General features: G+C 49.1%; 1 protein-coding gene across 4 annotated transcripts in view; it reads left to right on the top strand.

Annotated features, from left to right (window-relative positions):
• Positions 1–374: 374 nt before the first annotated feature.
• The window catches only part of MKX (mohawk homeobox), a 46,369-nt gene continuing 37,518 nt past the window's right edge, over positions 375–9,225 (top strand). For 2 of the 4 annotated variants that reach the window (XM_009898571.2, XM_054171415.1), the window contains exons 1-2: positions 702–989; positions 2,874–3,033. In XM_009898571.2, coding sequence (XP_009896873.2) covers positions 808–989; positions 2,874–3,033 — 342 coding nt within the window. In that variant the 5' untranslated portion in view covers positions 702–807. Of the gene's footprint in view, positions 462–701; positions 990–2,873; positions 3,034–9,225 lie in introns of those variants that run through there. The other 2 variants (XM_054171413.1, XM_054171414.1) reach the window with 2 other exon arrangements.

Here is a 9,225-nt window from a genome sequence, read left to right as displayed (position 1 = left end):
GTTTCCCGGGACCCTTCCCGCCCCCTGAACACCGGTGGCTGCCCAGCCGTGCGCTGCCCGCCCCTCGGCTGCCCCTCGCTGGGCTCCTACCGCCCCTCCACGTACCGCCTCCCGACGCCGCGCTGCCCGGGCGGGGCCCATGCCCTTGCTGGGGTCCCCTCGCCGGCGGTGCCCTCCTCCCCCCCACCCCTCCGCCCCACCAGGGGAGGGGGAGCGGCGGTCCCGACAGTGTGAGTGACTGAGCCGCGGCTGTGCCTCCGGGCGCCAGATCCGCGCATTTGGTGGTCGTTAAAAACAATTTGTTTCCCTCCCCGTTTGGGGAGGGGGAAAGGGAAAATCATTCCGGGGGAGTGGGGGGGGAAAGGAGAGAACGCGCGAGAGAAACACCAAATCCAACGGAAACCCCGCGCTCCTAACTATTGCGACACGGAGCGAGGAGCGCGGCGGAGGCTGGCGGCGAGGTGCGAGGGGAGCGGGTCGGGCCGTGGGAGCAGACCGGGACGAGGGGTCGTGGAAGCAGGCCGGGCCGCCGAAGCGGACCCCAGGGTGGGGAGGGGGGGGGGGGGGGGGAGAGGAGGGCAGGACCGTGGGAGGGGCGCGCGGTTCCCCCCCCCCCCCGCTGGTGGGCAGGCGGCGCCCCGTGCCTCCGCGCTGCCCCCCCCCCACCCCCGCGCCGGTCTCGCCGGGCGGGTGTCGGCGGCTCGGCGCGGCTGCCCGGTGACCGCTACCGCCTCCCCGCAGCGCAGACCGAGCCCCCGCACCTCGGAGCCGGCGGCCAGCCCGACGGTGGCCTCCAGCTCCCCCACCATGAACACCATCGTCTTCAGCAAGCTCAGCGGCCAGGTGCTTTTCGAGGAGGACGCCAAGGAGAGGGAGCGGAGCGGCCGGCCCTACGTGGGGGTGGTGGAGGGGCCGCACCACGCCGAGGTGCTTCTCCCCGACAGTCCGTCCATCAAGGAGAGCCTCAGCCTGCGCAACCGGCGAACGGGGTATGCCGTGCGCTCGTCTCCGCGCCGCGCACCGGCTTCGCGTGCCGGCCCCTGCGTGCCTTTGCCGGCGCTCCCGGCAGCCGCGGAGCCGGTTTCGGGTTGCGAGATGGGTTTCGAGATGGGTCCTGCCCCACGCCCCCGGGTCCATACTCTGGAATTTTCATTCCACAGCTACGGTGAGAAATTCTGGTAATAGGTGATGCAGAGGTATCGGAGTGAGCTGGAATGTGCCGGACAGAGCGCTCCTGTCCGGCGGTGTTTGACCTCCCCCTCTCTACCAGGCAAAACCAAACCGGGCAGCCCGGGGTTCGCGCGGTTTATATGGTGGAGCGCTTCATGTAATTAAAGGTCCCAAAACCAAAGCGAAAGGTGGGACGAGTGAAACTTGAGGGATGGAGCGGCCGCGGAGCAGCCCCCGCGGCTGTGCTTGCGCAGCCGGGGCTGAAGGCGTCCGGGCACTGCGCGAACCCAGTACTTGTTCCGCCGTCCCCTGTGTTTTGCAGCCCGCTGAGCGAGCGGATGGGAAAGTGCTGCCTTGTCAGTGCCTTCCCTAGGATGCGATTTAAAACGAAAGAGCGCGATGCCAGTCAAGGGCTGGGCAAGGAGATGTTAAGACCGATTTTGATAAAAAGGCAGCTGAGATTGTGCCGTCTGCGACTGGGTTCTTGGGGTTTCTTTTGTGCTGGAAGAGGTGAAATAGGTGATGAGAGAATGTGTTAGCTCCGGCGCGTTCTCAGCCGCAGTTCAGACGGATGAAGTGGCGAGCACAACCCAGACATTTCGGGTCAGCTTGACAAACACTAAAAAACACCGTCAGGAGGCACCGACGCTGAGAAATCGCGGGGAGCTGGTTTTACTGCCGAATTTCCACCTTAGTGATTGCATCAGCTCGTACTTGTAGCGGCGGTTTTGGTTGGTTGGAAGAAGGTCATGTTTCATTCGAATGTCATTAGCAGCGGTCGCGGCGGAGCTGGGCTGCGGAGGTAGCCCTGTACGAGGCAGCGCCCGCAGCCGCTCGGCCCGGCTCGGCTCGGCTCTGCACCGCACTGGTCAGCCTGAGTCGCACGGCCCCTTGGCGCCCCCTGCTGCCGGCGGCGGGAGCCATCGCCGCCTGCAGCCTCCGCGCCGCCGGCCTCGGACCGCCTCTGGAGTTGGCTTCCCATCCCCCGTGTTTTTCTCTCGCGCTTTTTGTTTTCGAACGTGTTTTCCAAAGAAACACTTTTTCCTTTTTATTATTTTTCATTGGGATCTGAGTTTAATTATTCACGGTTTCACCTTGTTTTTCCCTGGGAGGCCTGGGTTTTCGGGGCCAGTTTCGCACAGAGAAATGACCCGGGAGGTGGTCGATGCCAAGCTCGAATATAACTGGCAAATAAGCTGGGGGTCAGGCTCGGTTGGCCGCTTTCTCCTGGCTATCTGCGCGGGGCGGCTGGGGCCGTGCAAGGCAGGCCCTGGCCTCTCCACAAAGCCCCTCTGTACGACCGACCGCACACCTGGTAGGTGCCCAAGCGACGAAGGCATCGGGACACTCAAAGCTCACACCGACGGAGCTCTAACTCCGCTGAAATCCCCGCGGTGGAAACGCTCGGGCCCGCAGCATCATCGCGTCCATCGGCCCTGAGCCCTCCTCTCGGTTGCTCCACCGCGAGTCCGGGGCAGCTGCGGGCCCGGGACCATGGTTGCGGCCATGGAAGATCCCCGAGTGGTCCCCCGCGCTGGGTCAGAAGCGGGCAGCCGGGTAGCCCATGGAGCCGGGTTCCCCTTCAGGCAGGGCGTGCATCCCTGCACAGGGGAGCTCGGCGCCGTGCCCGGGCCGGGGTGGAGGGACCCGGGCCGCTGCCCGCCGTCCCGGCCGCGACTCTTAGCGTCCCTTCTCCGCGGCAGGGCGCGGCAGAGCGGCGGGAAGGTGCGGCACAAGCGGCAGGCGCTGCAGGACATGGCGCGGCCGCTCAAGCAGTGGCTCTACAAGCACCGCGACAACCCCTACCCTACCAAGACCGAGAAGATTCTGCTGGCCCTCGGTTCCCAGATGACCCTGGTGCAGGTAAGAGAACCCCCTACCCTCACCTCCGGCAGCTGCTTTGGGACGTTTCATGAACGGGGGGACAGGGACATAAGCCACAACCCCTCTGAGCTGAGCAAGAGTCAGCGCTGGGTGCCAGTGCAGTCAGCAAGGTCAAGGGTCCGATACACATCTTGCCCTCCACTCTCCCCAGGTCTCCTCCTCCAGCCCCCCAAACAGAAATTCTCACATCTGTCTATCTTGATTGGGAAAGTGCTCAAGGCAACCGGCAAAAGATGTGCACTTTCCCTTGTCTAGGAGAAAACGCCTTCATCCTTTCATCTCATTCATAAATACAGTGGAAATGTTTTTGCTTAGTCTTTGAAAATCCGTTAGGTAAAAGAAAGGGAAAAAAAACAGTAATGTGAGATTTCAGCATAGAATAGGAATTGTTGAGGACGTTGTAAGCAGCTGTTCTTTCCCCTTTTGATAATGGGCTGGAAGGAGAACAGTTCTATTGTTCTGGCAATAATCATCACCTGTTGAACAGCCCTTAGCATTACCATACGCATTGCCTGCAGAGGCTCAGCACGTAGAGACTGACTCAGAGTCTTGCAGGAATCATCATTATAGCTTAATTAAGCATGGGGAGTAATTGTTCTGCTTGCAGGTAAAACTCCCCTGAAATGACTGGCTGCTTTGTTGCAGTATGAGATATAAAACTGGCTGCAGGTGTTTATAAATCTTAGTTCTTTGTTCTCTTTGCCATCTGGCACTCTGTCGCAGTGTGTGGTTAAATGCCGTTGGTTGCTGAGTGATGCTATCTCAGGTCTGGATGCTGCAGAGATTTATGTATTGTGAATAATCTAATTTCCTTACTGCGAGCTACTGCTAGGTGCAGAAAATGAAGCACAGGTGTTTGTAGGATTGGGTCTGCAGAGCTCTGCCTAGCACAGCATGTGTCATTTTGCGAAGGACATGAAGATTTCAAAATAACATGAATTATGAGGAAAAGAAGGTGGTAATAGAGCATTAGTGTTTTGAGTGCTCTTTCAGAAAAGCCTGTGCTTTGAACTTCAGTGCTAGTAATGGGGAAATGGGAAACTTTTACACTCTAGTACCTCACTGTGAAACTATTGCACTAGAAAAAACATTATAGCTTTGACAAAAATAATATTCATGTCTCAGAAAATGCCAGTTATAACTGGAAGAGACAGTTAAAACAACTTCTCTTGCCTTTAAAAAATGCTCATGAAAGCTTTGCTCAGACTTTTAAAAATAGGATCACACAAACACTGTCCATTCAGTGCCACAATGCAATAGGAGTAGTTCATTGGATTACAGCTTTTAGAATATGCTTGTATTTTTACATGAGATTTAAAACATGCACCCAGAACCTATGTTGGGAGACTTTCACATTAACGACATCTTAGGGAGTTCTTTTGTAAATGCCTTGGAGCAAATAGACAAGGGGGAAATTGGGCGGGTTTTTTCGGTAGTATTTCTCTCGTGGCAGCTTTGATAAAGCTCGATGGGGAAATGCTGTTAGTCTCTGTAAAAGTGTCAAGTGAGCCATGGTTGCTGCTTCATGGAGTTTTACAATCTGCCTAAGGTGTAGAATAAAATTTAAAAGAATCATGGAGGAATACATTTATCTCTGTTAGACCACACTGATTCGAGGGCATTTATGCTGAAGCTGACTTTGAGCAGCCTTAGTTCTGTGTAGTAAGATTTGAAAGAGCTGTGCAAAACCAGCACATCTATCTTCATTTAGAAGTACACCATCAGAAAGAAACCCCAGATGTTTCTTCCATCATTTGGGTGCAGTGCTCTTTTAATCCAGGAATGTGATAGCATCTGTATGAGAGGTAAATACATATGTCTGGCAACAGCAATAATTCCTGAGCCTGAAAGAACAAAACAGCACACACCTCACATCTACTTTCTGGATGCCCAGAAAAAAAAAAAATAAAAAAGACTGTAATCCAGATCAAAATTCTTGTTCTCTGAGACTGGGAGAGAAAGTGCCAGGCTGTGAAGTCAGTCACACTGGGTACCTCTGAAACAGTTTCTTCAAAGGTTGTGCTCTTTCATCTGAGTGGTATAACCAAGAACAGGCTTGGGACTAGACTTTGGTATCTCTTGGAAATCTTTACTTCTGTCCCAGGAGGGGCACTTTGTTTGCAGAATCATCAACCAGGGTCTCCTGTGATTGCTTTTCTAATCCAGACATTATTAGACAGTTGGTGTATGATGTTTTCTCTGGGTTCAATGCCTTCACGTTTGCTGACCTGTCTCCTATTTCCTACTCTTCTTCCATTTCTTGGTGCTGTCTCATGGTGTTTGCTCTTGATGGGAATGTACACTTGCTCCTACAGCATTCCTCTCCTGTGGAGGCTGTTTGCTGATGTTCCCTCTTCCCAGTATCACTTGTGTGCTGACATCTTGTTCTTGGAAGCCCTTTGAGTTTCTGCCAGAATGCCAGTTAGGGAATGAATGGTTGGGGTTTTTTGGTTTCCACCTCACGGCTAACCGTGGAAAAGGTCATCAGCTTCAGCAGGTGTCTGAAAGGTGATGTTGGTCGCAGCAATATTGATAATGTAGCTGTAGCTCTTTTCCATGTGCTTTTCTTTCATCTCATGAATCTTATTCCAGTGTGAACCATCTGTCCAAAGGAGCTTTTGCAGGACTGAGGCATAGCTAAACCCAATCCTTCAGTGAGGCAAGGAGGTGAACATCCAGCCCATCCAACAGTTTTCTACTGTTACTAGGCCAATATCTATATTTCAGCTCTTCCACAATTTTGTTTTCATTAGTTTTTCTATCACCCAGTTGCCTGATTGTAAATTAATTTATTCTGCTTCACTAGTACTTCGGCCTAACCCCATGTTCCTGAGCACACTGATGGGACAGCAGTGGGCCTATTCCAGCTGCATGTCCAACAGCACTGCAGAAGGAAAGTCAGACTCTTTCAAGGAGGTAGAACTTTGCAGGAATTGTAAATCATCTTATTTCTTAATAAGTAATAGCAAAACCTGGGGCAGATTCTGCGTGGAACTATTCCTGGGCAAACCAATGAGGTCTTCAGGAGTCCTCAAGACAAATGTGAGTGCAGCTTTCAGTCCAACAGCCCAAACTTTTCTACTTCCCCAGCTGCCAAAGCAGGAAACCAAAAAAGTAAAGTAGTTTGAAAAGTCTTTTTATGTTTTACTCCAATTAGAGTAATTCAGAATCCAATCACTTGTCCTATTCATATGCTACATTTTCAGTTATATTATTACCACAGTGCTTGATTTATTTTATTTTAAATTTTAGTTTAGATGTTCATGTGAAATGAGGAAGAAAAATGGCTGCATATTCCATCCAGAAAGAAATCTGAATGGCTGTATGGTTTGGGAGACTTTTTTGCAATACTTAAATTAATATATTGCTCATGTGCTGCCACAGGTTGAATAGTATTCAGATTCATAAAGACGTATCTGCATTACTGGAGGAGAAGCAGCACTTGATTTCTGTTTCCTTTCTGAAACTTTGGCCACTTTTAAGCAGTGAGACAGAGCAAATTACAGTAAAATTGAAGAGTCTCTGCAGAAGTAACGTCAGAGGGTCAATATTTCATGATGCTGATACAAGTACCTGATGCTCTTTGAGAATGGCTGAACTGCTGTAAAATATGAGTGCTGGAAGGCACAACTATTACTACTCTCCTCTTTTTATTTCATGCAGAATGACATGATTGTTACTTTATAAGACTAGTGAGTTTCACCATGCATTTTTTCAAGATACTTAGTTCTTTGGGAGCTATCTGAGACTACGATTTCCCCATTGGCTTGTATGTAAATCATTATTTTGTTCTTTTTTTCATTATTTTTGGATGTCACAGTAGTGTAACTTGGGACCAGGGCAAAGGATGGATGGCTTTTGGCAGTTCTATTTGTTTCTTTTCGTAGCAGCCTAAGTAAGTGTGTTGCAAACAGGCACTTGTAATGAGTGGGACCTACAGCAGTAGGCATGTGACTTTTTAAAGACCATATAGGTGCACCAGGTAATATTTGGGGCTGGCTGAAATGAGTGACAAAACTGTCCTTGGCCTTAAAGAAGCCATAATAACCTGTAATAACCCAGGTGGTGGCTGGAGGTCAGGGTGAGCTGTCTTGTACAGCCTGTAGCCATGCAGTTTCCACAGTCCATACATCTTGAGGTTGTCCAAGACTGAAGAGTGGGAGAGATGTAAAATCCCTTCACGTCTTAGATTCAGGATTTTTCTAGTAACATACATCAGTGCTCAAGAGCAGAAGACCACCCAGAGATACCTAAAAATCTCTTAAGTGGATTTGCCTAACTTCCCTTCAGCTTTAATGGGCCTTGTTGTAATTGCATTTGGGATAAGAGTCTCTGGAGTGAGTTTGCTGCTTGGTGCTTTAGCAGAAAGCTTCTCTTGTAAATGCTGACTTCAGATTCTTTCATAATGATCAAATACTACTATTTCCCCCTCTCATAGCAGAAGACTTAAAATATGACTCATCTTTTCATATTGATAGGAAGCAAAGCGTTGGCATGGGAAGAATGAGCCAAAAATAAACCAAGAGTATCATGCAAAAAATCACTCCTGCTATATTTAATTGCTTTTATGTATGAGTCACACTAATACTACCCTGTCTTTCTTTTATGTACATGGCACTTCACTGATGAAATATTTCAATATGTAATGAAATGGAGCATAATGAAATCTTTCTCGTAAGAGGTTAGAAAGCTGTCAGTTTTGTAAGATGTTGCAATAACTGCTGTGATAGTCAGTGGAACCCTGGATTGATCCATCTCTATCACTATGTACTTGATTTCAGAGTTCTAGTAAATCATGCAGCAGGCAGGTGACTGCTGCTTCAGCTGAGCAGTCTGGAGACAGTTTGTTAACAGTGTTAGAAAGTGGATGGATTCCAGCCCACCCTTTCTGGTTTACTGTAATGATTGCTGTGACAATATGATGAATATAAGTAGGTAGCCCTGGAAGAGAATGAAAATTACTTACTCCTCTCTGCCAGATACAGTTTTGGTCTTCTAACCTGTCAGAGTAAACTACATGGTTTGTGAAGTTACGTGTTTGGCATCTGAGTGCTGATCCAGGGCTCAGTGTATTTTTGGTGGAACCCTGTTTTATGTAAACATGGTTTTAAGTAAAATCAAAGTGACAGGCTTAAGGTGCTGCTGCTGAGTTCTAGATGGGACTCTGAACTGCAGTTTTGTTTTTCCTTTATGCAGATAGTTGTGGTTTGTTTTTTCTCCTAATCACCCTAGATTGATTGTTGATTCAGAGTAATTAGTGCTTTATGCAACCTTAGCTACAAAAGACAAATGGCAAAACTAGGGCCAAAATCCAACACTGAAGCCTACAGTTTGGCTCTTTGGTAGGTGGGGTAGCATGTATTGATAAAACATGTGTTAACTTGCTTCTTAGATTGACATAAATGAACTGGCATGATACTTCCCAGGTCAGAATATGACTGCAGTAGTCTCTGGCTTCCTCTGTGTGCACTTTCACAACCCTAAGATGTGACTAGGGCTACAGACTCCCAACATTCTTTACATTCTCTTGTGCAAGTATTGCTGCTCTGCCTCCTTCTTGCACCGGGCCTGTCAAAATATAATTACTCCTGCAAGGAGCAGATAGCATTTTTAAGACCTGATTTATCATTAAACAAATATTGTTACAGTGTAGGTAGCTTTCCTCTACTCTTGCTCATAGTGAGGTTATGGTAAGGTCGCTCTGTCAGTATCAGTATTTCCTATGTTATATATATTTTTAAGTTAAACCACGGGCAGCATTTTCTCAGGTGTGTTTTCACACAAAGCCACTGCAAGTACGCGTGTCCCATTGGTGATTTGATTAGCACTGCTGGCACAGAAGACTATACCATGCCCTTTTGCTCCTTTGGTGTCTAAGGCACTGTGAAATCCTTCTGTTTGAGCCTGACTTTCGGGTGACCCTGTATGTTAGAAGGATGCATGCAAATGTCAAAGTCTGAAAAGTGCTCCGCAGCTGAGAAAGAAAACAGATTCCACACAAGGTGACTACTAAACATTTTCACTGGTTTGGATTATTAATTTTTTTTCATTTCCAAAACAGAGTGAGTTCATATAAGCTACTGCTCTGCAAAGCAAATGGTTGAGTTTTGCAATGACTCCAAGATGTATCTGTGTAGGACTTTCCTGATACCCACTGCTTGTCAGAGTACT

Source organism: Dryobates pubescens, chromosome 21 (genome assembly GCF_014839835.1).
Source record: "Dryobates pubescens isolate bDryPub1 chromosome 21, bDryPub1.pri, whole genome shotgun sequence".
Classification (NCBI taxonomy): Eukaryota; Metazoa; Chordata; class Aves; order Piciformes; family Picidae; genus Dryobates; species Dryobates pubescens.
Note: the sequence above shows the minus strand (reverse complement) of the source record. Positions and strands in the feature narration are given on the sequence as shown.